Source organism: Pelecanus crispus, chromosome 5 (genome assembly GCF_030463565.1).
Source record: "Pelecanus crispus isolate bPelCri1 chromosome 5, bPelCri1.pri, whole genome shotgun sequence".
NCBI classification, from domain to species: domain Eukaryota; kingdom Metazoa; phylum Chordata; class Aves; order Pelecaniformes; family Pelecanidae; genus Pelecanus; species Pelecanus crispus.
The window spans coordinates 49,860,616-49,882,359 of NC_134647.1; the positions used below are offsets into that span (position 1 = coordinate 49,860,616).

Below are 21,744 nucleotides of genomic sequence, written 5' to 3' on the forward strand. Positions count from 1 at the left end.
CCTTCACCAGCTTCGTTGCCCTTCTCTGAACACGCTCCAGCAACTCAATGTCTTTCTTGTATAGAGGGGCCCAAAACTGGACACAGTATTCCAGGTGTGGCCTCACCAGCGCCGAGTACAGGGGGACAATCACTTCCCTGCTCCTGCTGGCCACACTATTCCTCATACAAGCCAGGATGCTGTTGGCCTTTTGTTGGCCACCTGGGCACACTGCTGGCTCATGTTCAGCTGGCTGTCCACCAACACCCCCAGGTCCTTTACTGCTGGGCAGCTTTCCAGCCACTCCTCCCCAAGCCTGTAGCGTTGCATGGGGTTGTTGTGACCCAAGTGCAGGACCTGGCACTTGGCCTTGTTGAACCTCATACATTTGCTTCGGCCCATGATGTAAGTTCGATCGTAACTCTACACTGCTTCATACCAGCTGAAGATGCAACAGATTTTTCCTGTTCTCACAAGGGAAGACAGAGGTAATATTTTGCCAACATTAAGCATTTGGAAAATTCAGGATTGGGCACATAAATGCATGGACTGTATTCACACACTGAGACCAGATTCACTTTACAGTTCAGCCTTGCTGCATGCGGGCAGATCAAAACCACATACCCAATCCAGTATGTGTGATGAACACAGCTAACTGAGCACCAACTAAAGGACCCCTCTGAAACCTGAAGCCTGGGTTCCAAGTGCTATGAATCCATACCTCAAGGCTGCTCTGCTTCCCAAATGAATTCTGCAGCACTTACTGCTATGGAGTAACACATACACACTCACCCTCTCACAGACATAAGTTTACTATAATGGCTTTCAAGAGCAAAACCCCAAAATCCAAATTTTGACTGGTCTGGCACTGCAGCAGCAGCCAAGCTGGTGAACAAGGCTGTTAGGGGATGGAAGCATGTAATACAAAGCCAAACATTAAATTCCACTCCCCTCTTTAACACTGGAAATCAGTATCTTCAGGTAATTTCTCATCATTAAAGAAACTATCATAATTAAAAAAAAAAAGCTGTTTTTAACTAAATCACTTTATGTTCAGTTAAAATGATTACTGCAGTTTTGGGTATGGCTGGTGCTACCTAGGTCAGAAATGCTATTGGTAAGGGAAAACATGCAGTGCCTGGGGCATGAAAGCTATTAGCAGCTGCATGAATCTTGCACCATTGCTCCCAGAAGGAATGTTATCTGATATAATCAATGCATTTCAGCTTGAAACAACATGAACGATCTCACCTACATCTACAATCTAGTAAATAAGAAAGTGTAAATATTTCTGTTCAAAACTTACTATATATTTCATATCAAGAATAGCTGTTCAGTTCTAAAAGGGGGGGAAAAAGCTTACAATATAAATGATAATCCTATATAATGATATAGAAGATAGTCTCAAAAAAGCAAAAATAAGATCCACTGGCAGAGGCAATACCTTTTTTAGACCAATTGGTAAGTTTAGAGAAATTAGACCAGCCTTCAGGTGCTTCTGGTCTTGCTTGAGAAGGCCATTATTAACTAAAGATAATTTTGTTTTTAAACAGTAAATAAGTTACCCAAATAAAATGTCTCAGAAAACGGAATCTCATCAAAAAACAAAATACTTTTATTTTCAAACAAAAAATTTTCAGTTTCCTAAGGAGGACAGTAGACATTCTCCCATGAAAAAATTAACCTAATTTACAACCTTGTTTTCCACTACAAACAAAGTTTTGACAGCAACTTTTCCAAATAATCTTCTTAGGAAGTGTGGATACATTGCCTGATGTATAAACCTTGGGCAAGCCACTTGGTGTTTCCCTTCTCAGTCTTATATATAACTATATAGAGATACATATTCCTTTCTTTGTACAGCATCTAGCACAATTGGACACACTCTCAATTGAGGCTACTAGATGGGATTAAAACCTATGGAATAAACAAAAGCAAAAGCCCCTTTTGTGTTACCAACAGTACTTTACACTGTGCAAGAAGTAAAAAAGAGAGTATATCTAAGTTGTTTGTTCAATTCTAATTTCACTCTTCTTAGAAAGAGGAATAATGCTGTATGACTGAAGACATTTCCCTTTACCTGTCTGATATACTAATGTTAAGCAGCTTTCTGCTGTTGGAGAAACACCAGCTTTCTTTTTGTCTTGACTCCAGCAGTGTATTAGGAAAAATTTCTTCACGGAAAGGGTAGTCAAGCATTGGAACAGGCTGCCCAGAGAGGTGGTGGAGTCACCATCCCTGGAAGAGTTCAAGAAACGGGCAGTCGTGGCACTTTGGGACATGGTTTAGTCTAGTCTACCCTTAATTGGTTTAGTGTGGACTTGGTAATGTTAGGTTAATGGTTGGACTGGATGAAAAAAGGTCTTTTCCAACCTAAACGATTCTGTAATTCTACTTAGCTACTTCAAGGATAAGCAATATTCTTTTCAACTGTTAGGAAATCTTTTTTTTTATAATATATAGAGAACAAAACTTGGCCACCATTTAACATTTCACAGAAACCTAAAGAGGCTGTTATTGTGTTAGACTTATTTTCAGGTAAAAAAACAAAAAAATAATGTCTACAAAATGGTCTAAGGATAAGTCTCCAAACCCAAGAATGATAGAAAAATAAAAGGCCATTGACCTAAAATATAGTCTGTTTGTCTTTCCATGGACAGGAAAAGATGCATAATAAAAGCCAACAAAAGGCTCAGTTCCATGGTATGCCATGAGGAATATGTCCATTTGATGCCTGTTCTCCACAATCCTGTAACCTTGACGCAAATACTGCACCAACTGAATAAGTATCCACCTACCTAAGTATGTGATCACTTATCCCTGAGTAACTTCTTGTTACCAGACTCTACTGTCAGATTCCCAGAAGCCGCTGAACACAAATGTGTCCATTTCCCCATCACCTTTTAAAACCCATCAGAATTGTCCTTATGATGTGCCTGTTGGTATATCCTTCAACATCACAACTTCCTATTCTTTTTATAAATTAAAATCTCCCTGTACTCAGCTCATAACAATGCGAATTTTGTTAAGCCCCAAAGAATGTTTCATATCATGGTAAATTCTTTCCTAATTCTTTCCATAAGACTAATAATTCCAACGTGTACCAAGTTTCAGGATACAATTACTCTCAGAAGAATTAAAAAAATAGGCTTTTTTTCAGCCACGCATTTCTCTTCTTTTCACAAGTGACTCAATACACAGATTGAAAACATACCTGCAAACATCAACTCTGAGACATCTGGTTTGACATGGAGACACGTAAAGAGTGGGAGAGCACACTGTGCATTATTGATTTTCTCCTTCATGTTGCTTAAAGTGGTGTCCATTCTCTGCATGAAAAGAAAGACATTATGTCCAAACCGATCCTATAAAGGCCTGTTGATATTTGGGAGACTACTCATTTCTCTGAAATTCTCAAAGAGAAGGAAAATGGACAAATTCAGTTACTTCCAAGAAAAACAGAGCAGAAGAACTTCTTGTAGAAGGAAGTAATCTGCTTGAATACCTTTTAAATGCACAGTTCAGGAAGGAAGGAGTGGGAGAAGACATGATAGGAAGATGAAATAAGCATGTGTTATAGAATTCAAAATAACATGGACAAAAAGAAAACAGTATTGCTGGACAAAGCAAGGTTGCAGAAAATATTCTGGAGTCTGCAATCAAGACAGACTGAAAGTCATTATGACATGATAGTACTAAGATGTGCTATCTGTGAATAACCAAGAGCCTTATTTCCATTTTTCACTGATTGTGTCAGGTTCAGATTTAACCTAAACATCTGTTCATTTGTTTAACTCCTTATGAAACAGGGACTTCTAACCAACCTCACAAGTTCATTAACATCCCTTCATCATCAGAAATTAACCTTATATATCACAGTTACTAAAAGCTGTGTTGCCTCTTTTTCAGTATTTTAGAGTGTTTAAAACCTAACGGCAATGCATACTCATGAAAGATACAAGTGTATAAAACAAGACTGTGAATCTATAAATGCATTTCAATCTTACAGTAAGATCAAATCCAAATTCTGCTCACCTCACTCATTTGAACTTGAAGTCTGTGTGTCTGATTCAGTCAATTAGGATTTGTCAATAATAAAATACAACAGTATGAAGCCCTCCTATTGTCTTTTTTCAGAAAAACAAGTAACAATAAAACGATGTAGAACTTTCACCTTGAAATTAGTATTTTCTTAAGCAAATGCTGCTTTTCTTTAGCAAAATATGCATAAAGAGGTTACACCATTTTTAATTTGTCAAAATTGCTTGAGCAGTAATTTTAATGGATAATACACAATATTAAGAGCTTGCTGCAAGTACCCAGCAGTTGAGTTAATTTCTGTTGCATATGAATGCATGATGTTTTCCTAGCTCTTAAAGAAATGAGTACCATTCAGAAACATGTCCCAGAGCAAGGAAAACATTTTCTAAGTTTCTTATCCAGTATCTGTTCAGCTATAACTTTAAATGTTTCTATTGCTAAACATGCTTTGTTAAATATTACCAAGGTCATTTCAAAATAATAGTAACAGTGGTTATTATGCAATAGTTTCACAACCCTAATAATCATAAAACAATGAACTCACATTATGGATAAGTGTTTCACCTATTAGCATTCCAAAGATATCTGTGAAGGTGACAGGCTGGCCTGAGCTTTTCTTATTCCACAGTGCTTCAACGTAGCGTTTGACTTTCTGAGGAGTGAGCAGCAGAAGTGGGTTGTGACTCACAGAGTTCATCAATTCTTGATTAATCTCCTTTGGTCCTTTTTCTGGAAAATCTGGGTGTGAATACAAAGTTGACATGTACCTGCAATGGAAAATAGGCTCTGTAAGTATCAAAGCTTGGTTCAATGTCAGCTCCCTGAAATGTACAATAAACTCATAAATAATTTGATACAATTACTGATTAAATCAGATTAATTTACTCACTGTTTATAAAGTGAATTGTAATTTCTTTTTTCTCAAGGTATAGAAAGCTAAACAATTTGTTTTAAATGTAAGCATACAATCAAACACTCAACATACACTTCCATAATGTGTATGATGCAAAAGATAAAAGTGTTCCTCATTTATCTGTTTAAGGGACAATGGACAGAATCATCATAAGCTGAAAAAACAGCTTCTCAAGTGGTCACAGCATACCTCAATTTGGCAGACTGGAGGTCCTATAAGTATACACGTGCACTTCTTTCACTCTAAGATGTACCTCTGTCTGTCACTCTCTAGTTCATTATTACTACTCAAAAATTTCTAAAATATATTAGTATATGGCATGCTTTCCAGGATCTAGATGTTTTCATAATAAGATGAAGCACAGTAACTACAATGTGTGCAGAGATCTAATTGAGTCTGAGGACTCAAAAGAGGCCTATCGGGCAAATCTTGATTTTGTCACTGAGTAACTCTGGAAACCGAAGTTTTGTTTACTTGAAGTTTAGACACACGTGCAGGGAACTGTGGTTTGGCTTAAGTAACACTATGGGTGAAGGCTCAAGACAGGCCGTTCTAATCTACTAGACACTCATTTCACTATTATTTATTCAATTAGCTAGCTCAGATATACATACCATACTGCAGGCATAATTCTGCATAGCAGTGAGATACACACTGTGTAAGCTTGGCCCTGAGATCACTGCCCAGCAATTTACTTGACAGCATGATGAACCCTGTCACACGCATGATGTAAGAACTTGATTCATTAGTCCTTTGCGCAGTCTCTAAAACTTAACATGCACGTCAGCTCATGGGTGGAACAAACACAGCAGCAAGCTTCCATGTGAGCAGAGAAAGGAAAATGCAGGATGAAGAATTCAGTACAAGGTTGAAGCAACATGACAGAAACAATCAGGGAGGTAAATGCATTGCTCCAAGGTTAGGCATGCATCTGAGTGAACAAGCAAAAACCTGCCTCTCCCTGCAGGAAAGGAATTCTCCACCCTTCAGGGGAAAAAAAAAAAAAAAAAAAAAAAAAAAGAGCATTATTCCCAAGTAATAGACTGCATGGAAAAAAAGAAAAGAAAGAGAGTGCCAAAGTGTCAATCTTTATTAATCAAGCAAGGAAATTCTGAACAGGTAACATCATCAAGACAGCAAAAGCAAATTTGTTTAAAAACAACTATTTCCAACATATGCTCCTGACTGAAGCAGTTCAGATACTCTTGCTACTTTAATACAGATTTTATAGGTTTACATTAGATCAACTATGTATTCACACCTGGGTTTTCCCAAAAAGGGACCTCATGGCCAGCTGACTGATGCCTTTTCAGAACATGGACTATATACCATTCCCTTGAAACACAGTGAAAATTTTTCACACTGTGTTGCACTACTCAATTGTTCTTCATCCAGCCAAATGATATCTTCCACTTTTTGCAATTTCACAAAAGTACATCCTGATTTCTCAATAGACAGTGATAAATCTGGCCCCCCAACCACTAGTGAGAGAAAACCCAGCTTCCAGGGATGCCAATCTTTTATAGTTCAATCTGAACAAGAAACTTACTTTAGTTGATAGACACTTTTGGCATTTCAAAACCTTCTGGCATTCTGAAAGCTTTCTATCTAGTCTGGGAGGGGGGAAGCAAGCTTCACACAAGTGAAAAATAATTGGAAAAAAACACAAGGAATAGAACAGATCATTATCTATTTCAAAAGAGTTAACAGCTTTCAGGTTAGAGTTATTTCCTTACAACGTGTGGAACCAAAATTCACATGCTTCCTTAGAGTTAAACCAGGGGATAAAACTCATTCCAGGCAGATTCCCTGCTCATTTATATTTAGCTATTCCAACAAAAGTCTTTTTCCCTTACTCTCAAAGAAATGAGATATTCATATAATCTTGTAATTTAGACTGGAAGGAACCTCGAGGTCTCTATTCCCACCTCCTGCTCAATGCAGAACCAACTTAAAAGTCAGATCAGGTTGCTCAGGGCTTTGTTCAGTCAAGTTCTACTTTCACACGAAGTATTTGCTGAGTCAGATAGAGAGAGGATGACACCTTACCCAGCCCAGTCAAGTAAGGATGCAGCAATACATTCCAGTGCTTGACCACTCTCACTGCAAAATAATTTTCCTAATAGCTAATCAAATTTATCTTGCTGTAACTTACAGCCATTACCCCTTGTCCTTTCTCTGTGTGTCTCCAAAAAGAGTCTGTTTTCTTTACAGCTACCCATTAGGCAGCTGAAGATAACAGTAAGATCTCCCCTCACCACTACCTTTGCCTGCTCCTCAAGGCTAAACAAATCCAGCTGCCTCACTTTCTCATGTGCTCCAGTCCCCTAATTGCTTAGGTGGTACTCTAATGGAATTAATCCAGCTTGTCAACACTGTTCTTGCACTAGGTGGCCCTGGATTCAGATGCAGCTCCAGTATTCAAACTGGTACATAAAAAAAAAAAAAAGTGGTTATGATAAAATCGTATTTTGTGACATCTGGGATACTCCCTTGAAAACTTCAAAATTTTCTTAAGATGTAACATCCTCTACTGCAACCTGATCCACTGACAGGATAAGCCACTTGGTTTTAAAACCAAGTTTTACAGTTGGACAAAAAAGAGTCTGCAATTTTTCACTTAATGAAAAAAATGTAGTGTTAAGGAGTCCAAACAGTTAAGATATTTGGATTGAATTTGTCAGATGGCTTTGGCTGATGAAAATCACACAGCTTTTAAATATGTTACATCATTTCATTTGAGAAATGTCAAAACAAATAGTTTCAACATTTGTAATAAGTGCCATTTGGGACAATTTTTCTAAGAGCCAAGAAGACAAAAGGCTGCAGGTTCATAGAACTGGGCAGGGAAAAGAGAAACCCTCTCAGAGGCAGACATAATACTGGGGTCCAAAGTATTCTGCTGCCTCCAAAGCCTTGAGATCGTAAGACCCAGAGATTGCCTTTCACACAGTGAAGTCACTCTGATTTTCTCCTGGTGATGTTATTCATGTTAATGGACTGAAGAATTCACTGAGTCAGACAGGAGGACGTCGTAACTACCTGATTAGGGCATTCTAATTGAGACATCTTGGAAGATCTTTTGTCCCATCTGACTAACAAACTATTTTAAAAAACAATGTAACTTCTAAATTAAATAGCGACAACAGGAGTGATACAAGGCAATCCACAGCAGGATGCCCTGCACCATGGCAGTCAGTTGGCATTCCTTCCTACAAGTTGAAATTTCTCTGCTCAAATCTCCTTAGGCTAAGAAAGAATCAGGTCCCCGATATCCTCAGTAAATCCACTAAGAAGGGGACTACTGAGTCTAAAATGGAGCAAAAGATCTTTCAGTGATTTTGAGTATCTGTGGATTTTGCGAATCTCTGAAAAGTGCCCCAAAAGGATATAATTCATTCTGGGTTGAATGAGTCATCATCTTCAAATAGCAAGGTTTGGGTTTTTTTTTTTTTTAATTTCATCAGGAAAACAAAGCAACACAAAAAATATTTTGGATTTATACCAACGGCTTGAATTCTTAATTTTTTGATTATCAAGATGAAACAATCAATTACACAGTCCTAGTACATACAGTATTGGCTGTTGATACAGAAATGTGCATGCATATGTGTAGCACCTCTTTTCATCCATTCCTGCTATCAAAGGTCCTAGGAAGATCACCTGGAGACTGAGCTCTCCTTATCCTTCGAGGCATTCAGAAACACCTCCACCAGCAGACTTGCTCCACTGAGCTGCTATGCTGCAAGACAGCTGTCTCCATATGTCTTTTCCATACTGACAGTGTATGTGCAAAATTTGCTGTGAGTTATAACCTTAGAAATAAGGTCATGAAAATTCACTCTTGAACTTCCTGAAGAAAAACTGGAGAAAAAGAAAAAACCCTTACCACGTGGATCCTGAGAGACCAGCAATGTAAGTCGCACAGTCTAAAATTCCTGATTCATAAAGTGCTTTCATGACTCCAGCAAACCCTACCATGGCACGAAATCCACCTCCTGAACCCAATATCGCTATCACTGGTACCTGCATAGATGAGAAGAATAGCATATCACCACATCAATTCTGATAAAGACTTAAAAGTAGTAAGTAAACATTATTCATCGATCACTGGCCACAAATACCAGCCTTGTGCAATTAATAGGTCACCATCCAGAGATCCTCACAGCAGAGAAGTCTGTGCTTCTCCAAATCTGTGCACAAAAGTTCTAACAAGCCAAAAGGAAGATATTGTGCAGTCTCTTAGTGGTGTGTGTGTAAGAGAACAGCAAAATACTTCAATAAAGTGCTTTGAAATGTGACTTCTAAACACTGTTCTTAGAATGGAACAGTATCGTAATCCCATCCATGAAGTTATGTGTCCGTCTTCGGTTCTCTGGGCCCAAGACCGATGTACAATATCTGTACGTCATTTACTCAGTGCTTTCTGCTTCACGAAGAGCTGGATGGCAGAAATACTTTTGGACTGCAGCATGGGAGGAGAGCACTGCCAATCATGAGCAAGGGAAGCCAGGAACCAGGCAGCAGGAGAGGTTCTGTCGGCCAAGGTGGAAATCTCACAGAGGGGCAGAGTAGACTTCCTTCCAGCTTCCTATTTATCTTGTACCTAGGGACCATTAGCAACTAGTAGGTGCAAACAGATGGCATGTAATAAAGCACCTGGCATGCAGGGACATAAATGGAAGCTAAACGTGCCTAGCTCCTGTGCTGGCAAGAAGGAAGGCATGACTGAGGCAACAGAAGGGCTGGAAGAAGGCATGAATTCCCAGGAGAGGGGAGCTGCAAGCTTGCTACTTCTGGCAGAGAGAGAAGTCTCCCCTTCCACCTGCAGCTCTTGGCCTCACTTCAGAGCCCTGCTGACAGAGAAGGAACAAATGCTGTCAGGGAGAATTTTGGACCAGACATCACAGGTTACTGGATAAGAAAGTGACAAGTGACGGTAGCTGATGACTCCGTCTTCTACGGGACACAGGCCAACCTGCCAGCCAGACGCTGTTTGTGGAAGTTTGCTGCTTGCCCAGACTCCAGATGCATGATGGCATGGAGAATGGCTGAGTCACCTGATCTTCCAGATGCTACTCCTCACTGCTCATCATGTGGGCAACAGTGATACAAGCAGGGGAGACCTTGAGCAGATGAGAGGTGCTTTGCCCCCTCTTGGAGCAAGAATGAGGGGCACAGGCACCCAAGGCTGTGGCCTGCGGACTTGATCTTTCCAGTCTGGAAGAGCAATGGCTCAAGCAGATGCTATCAGGCTCAGGTGGTGTCACTAGTGAGACTTGGCTTCTTGACCATGAAGCCTTGCTTGCTGATGAAGATGGTCCATGGGAAAATAAAGAATCCACCTGACCAACAGAGCAAGGAATACCTTCATGAACAGACTTGCTAATTTAATGAGGAAGACTAGACTAACTTCAGTGACGGGGACCTAAGTGAGCAAAGGGTGCAAATGTTGCAAATGTAGGAGGAATGCATAGGAGAAAGCTAGTAGTGAGACCTGTGTGTTCCTGCTCAGAAGGAACAGTGTTCAGAGGCTTACCTCAAATGTCTCTATGTTGATGCACAGAGACATCAAACAAGAAAAACTGCAAGTTCAAGTGCAGTTACAGGTCTATGACACAATCAGAATGCCATAGACTTGGTGGGACAGCATGCATGCCTGGCACACTGCCATGGATGGGTGAAGGCTGGGAAGATAGGCAGGGAAAAATGGTGTAAGGGGGATGTGCTCTACAAGAAAGCAGCTCCTTGATTGCACAGAATATCAGGATGCAACCAGAGACACATCTTTTGGGAGCTTCTGGGTCATGATCAGAAAGAAAGTAACACTACGGATGTTGTGGCAGTCAGATTCAGACTGCTGACCAGTGGGATGACGTGGGTAAGGCTTTCTCTAAAGAACAGAAGAAGTCTCCTGATCTGGCTGTGGTCCTCACAGGGGATTTTAAGTCCCTGCTGAAAGGTCAGCATTGTGCAAGCCATCCAGGAAGTTTGTAGACTGCCTTGGTGACAATTTCCTAATGAATATGCTGGAGGGGCTGACTAATGCTGTACCTCACCTGCTGTTCATGAATAGTAAAGAACCAGGGGCAAACGCGGCCACCGGGAGCTGCTTGGGTTGTAGTACTCACAAAGTGATTGAGTTAAGGATCAGACCAAGGCTGCGAAGTGAGCATCAGAGTTAGGGCTCTGGAAATCACTAAACTCCGGATTGTTCTGGGACTTGCTAAGCAGAATCCCCCTGATTTTCTCTGTTGGCATTAAATTGAGTGTTGGCAACAGCGCTCCTTTCAGAGGCAACTGGGACTAGCTGACCTCCAGAGGTCCCTTCAAAACAGTATTTCTATGATCTGTTATATCATACTTTTTATTCAATACTACTTGCTAATAGGGAACAATATTATCACTGCACAGAATCCTCCATTTTAGGTTCCTTACAGGCACAGAAAGGTAATGCCTGATTTTTCTGGTCAAATAGTAATATATATATATAAAGTCAAATACTATCATTATGACCTTCCCTAGCTTCCTGTCTACTGAAATAATGTATAGTTCAGTTCACTCGCACAGATTTGTGGCACTGCTTCAGACCTTAAAATACAACCAATAAGTCTACAAATTCAGTGAATAAACCACATCAGGTCTTGGCATTAGGAAGTTGTTGCCCCACGATGCCCTGGTACTTAGAACTCTAACTGCCTGCTTTCTGAAGAATTAGAATCTAGTTAAAGAAGTCACCACTTGTAGCAAGATTTGTAAATAAAAATATACTCAGAATTTCTTTAGAATGTCTGTCCTCCTTACCCATAATCCAAAATAGAGAAGATATTAAATTTAGTTTTTAAATAAACTATTTAGTTACAAAACCACAGAAATTTTTAAAGCAATCCAAACACCAGCTTTAATCCAAATGATACCTTTGTGACAGAGCCAAAAGCTGTAAAAGTTACTAATCAGAAACAGAAGAGACAAATAATATTTTGGCTAGGAGTTTAAAAACACATTTTATAACAGAACCATCTGATATTACTACATAGCATGAACACGGGTTCACAAGGGGAAAGTCCTGCTTAACTAAATTTCCTTTTATGACAAGGTCTCCCATCCAGTTGACCAAGGGAAGCCGGTAGGTGTGGGTTTTTTGGATTTTAGCAAAGCTTTTCATATTGTCTCTCATAGTATCCTTCTGGACAAAACATCCAGCACACAGCTAGACAAGTCCATAATACATTGGGTGAGCAATTGGCTGATGGGTCAGCCTCAAAGAGTTATAGTAAATGGGGTTACATCAGGCTGGCAGCCAGTCACCAGTGAGGTTCTCCAGGGCTCAGTTTTAGGACCAGTGCTCTTCAATGTTTTTATAAATGATTTGGACACAGGAATCGAATGTACATTAAGTAAGTTTACCAATGATACTAAACTAGGAGGAACTGTGGACTCCCTTGAGGGTAGACAGGCCTTACAGAGAGATCTGGATAGACTAGAGAGCTGGGCCATGACCAACCGTATGAAATTTAACAAGAGCAAGTGCTGGATTCTCCATCTGTGATGGGGTAGTCCTGGTTATACATACAAACTGGGGAACAAGAGGCTGAAGAGCAGCCCCATGGAAAGAGATCCTGGGCCGGGTTAGCTCAGTTGGTTAGAGCATGGTGCTAATAACGCCAAGTTCACAGGTTCAATCCCTGCTTACTGCAGGGGGGTTGGGCTCGATGATCTCTCAAGATCCCTTCCAACCCAAAGCATTCTATGATTCTATGATTTGGGTTGATGGCAAGTCGAATATGACTCAGCAGTGTGCCCTGGCAGCCAAAAGGGCTGACTGTGTCCTGGGGTGCATCAAGCACAGCATCGCTAGCCAGTCAAAGGAGGTGGTTGTCCCATCTATACTGCACTGGTGCGGCCCCACCTTGAGTACTGTGTGCAGTTTTGGGCACCTCAATATAAGAAGGAAATCAAACTATTAGAGTGTGTCCAGAGGAGGGTGACTAAGATGGTGAAAGGCCTCAAGGGCAAGACTTACGAGGAGTGCCTGAGGTCACTTGGCTTGTTTAGCTTGGAGAAGAGAGGGCTGAGGGGTGACTTCGCTACAGTCTACGGCTTCCTCAAGGGGGGCAGTGGAGGGGGAGGTGCTGATATCCTCTCTCTGGTGACCAGCGATAGGACACATAGAAATGAAATGAAGCTGTGTCAGGGGAATTTCAGATTGGACATTAGGAAAAGGTTCTTCACTAAGAGTCAGTCACTGGAACAGGCTCCCCAGGGAAGCAGTCATGGCACCAAGCCTGTCAGAGTTCAAGGAGCATCTGGACAATGCTGTTAGTCATATGGTTTAGTTTCAGGTGGTCCTGCAAGGAGCAGGGACTTGGGCTTGATGATCCTTATGGGTCCTTTCCAACTTGAGATATTTGTGAGAGACTGAAAGAGTCAGTGTCTCAAACATTGTGGTGAGGCAAGTTAAGGTCTGCACAGAGACAACTTAAGGTCTCCATGGTGACAAATTGGTGGTCTGCATAGCACCACAGGTGAGAAGCCGACTGGCACAGAGCTAGGAGGTGTGTTGGAGGATGCAAAGTTCCATCTTCTGATGGCTGAAGGTCATGCGGAGTTCATTTGAGGAAGGGGCTCACGACCACCCGAAAGACCCCTCACGACCACCCCCTCCACAGCGGTGCCTGCGCAGAAGATGAAGAACATTCTGGAACGAGAACCATGTGGGACCTCGGGGGGGTGGGACCAGAGGTGGGGACTAGCCTATAAAAGACACAACTTCCAGGACTCCATGCTGCTGTTGCTCCAGACCTGCCTCTCCCACCCAGTACTGGCACTGCTGGCGCAGCTGGAGGCCCTGCACTCCAAGAGCAGCGTGCCCACCGCTGGAGGATTGCCGCATGCACACCCACTACCAGAGGATTGCCACGTTTACCACCGACATCGCAGGATTCAAGGGTGGTGATCTCTCGATCTCTCTCTCCACCCGCCCCACCGCCAGCTTTTCTTCTTTTTCCTGTCCTCTTGTAAGTATTTCCATTAGAACCCATGTTGCCTGTCATTACACTTTCCTGGTTCAGGTTGCCTACCATTACACTTTCCAAGTTCAGGTTGGATTTTTGCCATCAATAAAGTGTTTAATTGATCGTTTGGTGGTGTTTCACCTTAATTTAGCCCAAGGGAATCCCAGAACCACCACAATCCTCCCTGGGCAGCCCAGTTTGGATAGTGACAATATTCTATGTTTCTGTGATTCTAAACATTAACTTGCTACCATCATCAAGCGTTTCAGCAAAGGTCCCCGGTTTGCAGTTTCCAAAACCTAGAAGAATTTTCCACTGTTCAATGGTGATGAGGTAGCAACCTCTTGGTTGTTACTAAGCATGAAAAGAATTACACAGTTGTGCAGAAAGCCCCTATCTGATCAAACTGGTAATCACTGAAATGCAATTTAAGGTGCCAATAGACGGGATTAGTTACAAGAAAAGGAACCATGTGACTACTGAGTTCAGTTTCTTTCTGCAAACCCCACACTCCAAGCTGTGAAACTCCCCTGCGGAATGAAAATGCAGAGTCACATGGAAATGACCATGAAGAATGACCGAGTATGTTGAGATGGTTCTCGAGGCTTCCATTCCACAAAAACTTGATGCAGTAAGATTAGTTGATTATCTTCGTAAGTGTTAAGCTTTAGTAATAGAAACCACAGGTATTTACTGGCATCAGCATTCATCATGCACCTCCAGAGATAGCTATCTATCAAAAAATGACAAAACAAAGGTAAAGATTTAGGACATGCCTGTTTTGTTAAGCCAACACCCCAATAACGGAGCAGTTGCTTTGAACAGAAGAGCCATATTACTAATCACAAATTTAATAATGTATGTTAGGCTTTGAAAGCTCTTTACAAACACTACCTAATTAACCTACACAGACAAATCCCAACAGGATGAAGACGGTGGTTTGCAGGTGCAAGCCTGGAAAAAGTATGTGAGAACACTTCCAAAGCATCACTATTCAACAAATCTATTCATCAGTGCAGTGGCATGAGCACAAGGGAAAATCTGAGTTTTCTTCAGGATGCAGAGAAATCTGTAAGCAGAATCAACAAAGAATGTTGAGAATAGTCACTAGCATCCTGATGGCAAATGCTTTCTGTATACCTAATCCACAGGCATCCTGGGAATCATAGATTCCTATACTGGGGGAGGGTGGGTATACCAAGAATCATAGAATCATAGAATCGTCTAGGTTGGAAAAGACCTTTAAGATCATCCAGTCCAACCATTAACCTACACTACCAAGCCCACCTAAACCAATCAAGGGTAGACTAGACTAAACCATGTCCCGAAGTGCCACATCTACCTGTTTTTGAACACTTCCAGGGATGGTGACTCCACCACCTCTCTGGGCAGCCTGTTCCAATGCTTGACCACCCTTTCCGTAAAGAAATTTTTCCTAATTTCCAGCCTAAACCTCCACTGGCGTAGCTTGAGCCCATTTCCTCTCGTCCTATCGCTAGCTACTTGGGAGAAGAGACCAACACCCACCTCACTACAACCTCCTTTCAGGTAGTTGTAGAGAGCGATAAGGTCTCCCCTCAGCCTCCTCTTCTCCAGGCTAAACAACCCCAGTTCCCTCAGCCGCCCCTCATAAGGCCTGTGCTCCAGACCCTTCACCAGCCTTGTTGCCCTTCTCTGAACACGCTCCAGCAACTCAATGTCTTTCTTGTATAGAGGGGCCCAAAACTGGACACAGTATTCCAGGTGTGGCCTCACCAGCGCCGAGTACAGGGGGACAATCACCTCCCTGCTCCTGCTGGCCACAGCATTCCTGATACAAGCCAGGATGCTGTTGGCCTTCTTGGCCACCTGGGCACACTGCTGGCTCATGTTCAGCCGGCTATCTACCAACGCCCCCAGATCCTTTTTGGCCAGGCAGCTTTCCAGCCACTCCTCCCCAAGCCTGTAGCGTTGCATGGGGTTGTTGTGACCCAAGTGCAGGACCCGGCACTTGGCCTTGTTGAACCTCATACAGTTGGCCACGGCCCATCGATCCAGCCTGTCCAGGTCCCTCTGCAGGGCCATCCTACCCATGAGCAGATCGACACTCCCACCCAGTTTGGTGTCAGCTGCAAACTTACTGAGGGCACACTCGATCCCCTCATCCAGATCATTGATAAAGATATTAAACAAGGCTGGCCCTAAAATAGAGCCCTGGGGAACACCGCTCGTGACCGGCTGCCAACTGGACTTAACACCATTTACCACAACTCTCTGGGCTCGGCCACCCAACCAGTTCTTTACCCAGCGAAGAGTATGCCTGTCCAAGCCATGAGCTGCCAGCTTCCCGAGGAGGGTATTATGCGAGACGGTGTCAAAAGCTTTGCTAAAGTCCAGGTAGATGACATCCACAGCCTTTCCATCATCTACCAGGCGGGTCACCAGGTCATAGAAGGAGATCAGGTTGGTCAAGCAACCAAGAAGCAGGTGTATGTACAGTATCAAGAAGTAGGTGTATGTACAGTATCTCTTCATTTCCACTTGATACCAAAGCAAAGTATGAAGAGTTGCAATCGCTACTTTATTTCCAGAAATGAAATTCGACTAAAGAGTTCTAGAGTAGAGGGCAGCAGCTTAAGTAAGCTTCCCACAGTAAATAAAGCTTTTAAATGATGAAAATATAACTGAAGAGAAGCATCTACTGCACATTCACATTCATTTATTTCAGCCAACTGAATACAAGTTGACTTGTAGGTGTAAGTCAGGTGATACAGGTTAAGAGTCCTTTCCTGCTTTGCGGAGGAAGGTAGAGCACGTTTCCAAGCAGGTAGATTTGTTAAAGCAGCTTTTTAGCTGCAATTCGGTTTCCAACACGTTTAAGGGCAAGAAATGGTAAAATCTGAAATTACATACACCCATCTTACAAGTTGCCCCCTAAGATAAACAGGGCAGGGGGGAAGTAGCTGCAGACAGAGTACAAAGGGAAAAAAAACAAGAAACCATCTCACAGTTGAGAAAGAATGGAGAAAAGATAGGATACTAAGGCGTGCACACTTCACCATGTACGCAGGCTGGGGCTGGCACACTCCACTCTTCAAGGCACTCTGAACCCAAAGTCCTTTGTACATAATCAGTAAAACCAGGGCAGAGGTACTAAACCCATTCAAGCAGATTAGTAAACTTAGACCAAAATGGTAAGTGACTCACAAGAAAGCGATGCGGTGAGTCAACGGCAAAAATGTGAATTGAATTCAGAAGTCTTGGAGACAAAAGCCCATTGCTCTAATCCGTGGCCACACTGCCACACTCAATTCTATATGGTTGTGCCCACTTCTGAACAACCGAAAGGCCATGCCAGGCAATTTCTTTTTCCTACGGTTCCTATGCATGGCACAATGCTGAGGGACCCAAGCTTGTTTTCAATAAACCACCCTAGATATCATCCAAACAAACTCCACTGAACAGGATTTAACAATGCAGATGAAGTGTTTTCCCAATACACCTGTACTGTTTCTAGGATCCATGGGGCACTGTACTGTGTGGACAAGCTCAGCACAATACAGTTCCACTTCAGTCAATGGGCGCCTCATCTCAACAAGTGCCGATTGCTTAATCACCAAACTGGGCATGAAAATGAAAAGGATTTGGGAAACAAGGTATGTTTTAAGAAAAGCGAGCTCCAAAAAAGATGATCTCAATCATATTTTCCAGTAATCTGGCAAAAAAAGCTAAAACCTATTAAATCTTGTTTTGGGAATGAGTGGTGTAGATGTTTTTATCCAAATGCCCTGGAAACAAAGTGCACAAAATCTGGATAGAATACCTGTGGTGGAAAAAAAATTGCCATGGGATACACAGATGATTACTAAAAAATTGTGCTGCAGATCCAGTCCTAGAGAACTATATGCTTTCTTTAATTGATTATGGTATTTTCAGTAAACTATTTAAAACAACAAAAATTACAAAATAAACTGAGCAATAACACAGGTACAAGAAATCTCATCCTCTGTGTTTTCAGAATGTGCCTCAAGATTAAGTAAGGAAATTTGGAAGTATTCACTTCCCCATCCAGGGATGTATAATTATTTCACAGGTATTAAAGTCTCATAGCATCCCTGCAAGGCACACACGTTGCTATTCACAGATGAAGAAACTTAGGTGAACTTTGAGTAAGTGACTTGTTTAAGATTAAACAATGACTCATAGGCAGTTAAGAATACTCATTATGTGTCCCGACTTCTGATGCCATGTTAAGACTACAAACATCCTATAAATCCTCCTGCTATCTCACATCGGTAGCAATAAAAGTAAAAATGACAGGCTGTAAGGACAAAACTATATTTTAATTTGAACAAAAAGGTTTTTTTCATCGCTAGAAGCAGCTAAAAATTCTGACAAGTCAGCTTAAAAGTACACACTTGGCCTATGAAAAACGGGAGGATCACATTACCTCAGTCCTTCCTAGGGTTGATAAGCCTACAATTAGAGATTACCGTCTGGTCTTGGAAGATGCAATTTAACTGATAAACTTTCAGTTTTTGAGACAGTGAGGGATACCAAGGGAAGATGATGACAAAAAGAGTATGAAATCTTACCTAGCGTTTACAATAATTCATGCACACATATCACCTGCATAGAACTGATACTTCAGGCACTGAGTATCACTCCAGTCCTAACTGGATCTTGGCAGAATATCTGCATCCTTTCTGAGAAAGACATTATTCTGCTGTAGAAGATCAAACCAATGTCACATCCACAAATATCTATTCTGATAAGATTTGCATGTGTTAAGATTAAAACAACTGAACTGAAAACTAAAAAACCTTGAAAATGTTGCTTCACAATATGCACAATTTATATCCCTACAAATAAAATATATACAATACTTGCCAAATTCTTTCATCTTCCTCCAAAAGCTCACACAAGCTCATTTTACTATGCAAGTCAGAGTTCAAAAGTATACAACAATAACAAGGTTACCACCTGCTCAAAATGTCATAGAAATTTAAAAGGAATTCTTCAGTGTTGGTTCTAGTTTCTGCAAAAGACTGTCACATTCTGCTTATACTAAAAATGCACAAAAGGAATCAGTATCAATGAATTAATGAACCCAGATTAATTCACTGACTCTGTTCATTGCTTGACACCCCCCACATACACACAGTCTTCCTATCACAATTCTGAGAGCAGAACAGGATGGGGAACAAGCAAGGAAGAAAGAGGAGGGTGGAAAAGCTACTACAAAACAAGTGCATCTGTACCAAGTGTATCCTTAATTAACTCAAAAGAATGCAGTGTTTTACAAAATCACTGAAAAGATCAGTAGGGTTCAGCACCCTTCCTCACTTTGATGTGACCCAAACCACCACCAGTCCATCTAGATCTGTTGGCTTGACTTCCTGTTGGCTTGGTACAGAGCACTAGCCATTCAATTAAAGCTGCAGTTTCTCACATTCTCTAAGAAATAAACTTCATAATTCTAATCCTATAAAATGGGCTAAAGGAAAAGAAGAAAGGAAAGAAAGAAAATAATTTCTAAGCTGACTCTAACATTAAAACAGCTCATTTCCTGCCTAATCCTTTAGACATGAAGGTCATACAGCCAAGGCCATTTTAAGAGCACAGGCTGAATATCAAGCATGCAAGGGCAGATTCTACAGTTGGGCATGTGCCCAGAGCCACCACACAGTTCTTGTGCAGCAGATATTTCACATGCCCTTTAGGCATTTTTCAGATGACAATCTCAGCTCAGAACCAACATCTTTAACAAAGCTTGGAATTCAGAATCAGAGGAAAATGAAAAGCATGGATTTATCTCCTTTGCCCAATTTTAACCTACACACAGCCTGCTAAGGATTAAAACAATGAAGAACCGGATAAAAGTTACAGCAGTTTGTTTAAGTGCAAATGAAAAGCTGTGATTTCTATCCTACGATGGCATTTACACAGTATTGTCCTTTTGCACAGAATGGGTATATCGTATTTAAGTGCAGCTTCATTTTGGCACAGGATTTTGTCTCCTTAAACTTTATAAATTTAGAGCACAAGAAAATGATTCTCCAGTCTAAATACTGTATGCGCACAGAGGAAAAATAAATTTTTTTGTTTCTGCCATCTGTCTTTACATTGAACCCTTTTACCTCATATGTCTCATTCATTTGAGAGACAAATGCAGCACTCCAAAGGTGATACTAATCTTGATGTGAACCCTCCAAACTTACATCACGGGAAGTGGTCAAGTTCTTGCTGTTTTCCTCTCCTAGAAATGACTTCATACTGTGCATGATATTATCTTTTCGCTGTTGCCGAAATTTCTTTTCCTCATCACACAGAGCCATGCTGAACCGGAGATCAGTTGAAGAGCTATTTTGCAAAACAGACAGGCTTTAACAAAAGACATATTTCAAAACAGAATTAAAAATATCCCCTAGGGAAATGACTGGAAGTAAGAGTAAATTCCTCATTAACTTACATAAGATGAAATAAAATAAAATAAAATTATGATTATTCATGTGACACAGTTGCATCAGCTGATTCGTGGAGTGATGGACGCAAAGAACAACGGCACACTACATCTTATATATATATTTTATATAGAAACCCCTCACTGTTCACATACTAGTGAAAACCAAACACAAAATATGCAGCTTCTAGTGGTATATTATGTGGTCTTAAAAAAACCTGAATTGAAATATAGCAAGTGAGTTCAGCACTTACATACAATTATAAATCCACAGTCTAGAAATTTGAATTCTCTGCTTATCCGCTGAACGAAGAACTGCAATGAAAAATTTTCATACATTCCTACTAGCATATACTCTTCTTAAGTTAGAGGTTCATGTTAAGGGAGGAGAGGGTAATTTTGACTCTGTTAGGTATTCAGTCTTACAATCAAAAACCGTTACGGATCTCAGCACAAATTGTACTGGCTGGCCACAGGAAAAGCTAAGCCTTTTTCTCTAGCTTTTTCCCCACACTGCGTGATCAAAAACTTACAGAGGGCTGTGTAAACACCTCAATACTGTACTTAAATAAAAGCTACAACTTCAGCTCCCACTTCTCATTTCAGGCATCAAGGCAGGATAAACAATTTGAACTGTCATCTCATTTGGACTAGTTAACTCACTAAGCCTGTATGTCATTCAAAGGGTTTTAACTACAATACCTCCCAGCAGCACTGCCTCTAGCAGACCACAATGAGGAGAAATGTACAAATTCATCCTGGTATCTGCCTCATTGAAATTCCCGTATTTATGAAAATGAGCTAAAAATGTTCGTGGATACTTTGACATGTTAGTTACAAGGCAGCATTTTTAAGCGTCCTTTATGAAAAACATACAATGGTGAAATGGATCTATTTAGGCACAGATAATAATGCCATGTAATAAAATAATGAGATTAAGAAAAAGGGTGAAAAAGACTGCCTAGAAGCAACATTCTGTGAAGGTATATATATCATACCATGAACAAGAGGTCCACACAGAATCCAAAATCCGTGCGACCATCCCAGAATAACAGAGCAGAACCTGATCAGATCTTTCTGTTTAACATTTTTCAAAGTGTACTGAGTAAGAGCAGCAAGACATAGCCAAGCATCTTCTGTTCATTTAATGTCAGAGATATGAAATACTTGTAAAAAACAAGCCCTGGAATGTTTAGGGGTAGTCTCAAGGACCACCCACATATGCATCTTTACTAGTACAAAATGATGTGCAGAAATTATCCCTGGGGGATGTTTGTCAGTCTCCAGAGTCATAACGAAAGAGTTCTACATTTACAGTTACAGTGCTCAGCACTGCTATTTATCGTTACAGACAA

The 21,744-nt window shown here is 41.1% G+C and overlaps 1 protein-coding gene across 1 annotated transcript in view; it reads right to left on the bottom strand.

The window, feature by feature from the left end:
- Positions 1–21,744, bottom strand: part of PLA2G4A (phospholipase A2 group IVA) — a 74,876-nt gene that overhangs the window by 21,229 nt on the left and 31,903 nt on the right. The window contains exons 6-9 of the mRNA XM_075711067.1: positions 20,148–20,289; positions 8,823–8,959; positions 4,565–4,787; positions 3,194–3,308 (exon numbers count right to left, since the gene is read on the bottom strand). Of these exons, the coding sequence (XP_075567182.1) occupies positions 3,194–3,308; positions 4,565–4,787; positions 8,823–8,959; positions 20,148–20,289 (617 nt within the window). The remainder of the gene's footprint in view (positions 1–3,193; positions 3,309–4,564; positions 4,788–8,822; positions 8,960–20,147; positions 20,290–21,744) is intronic.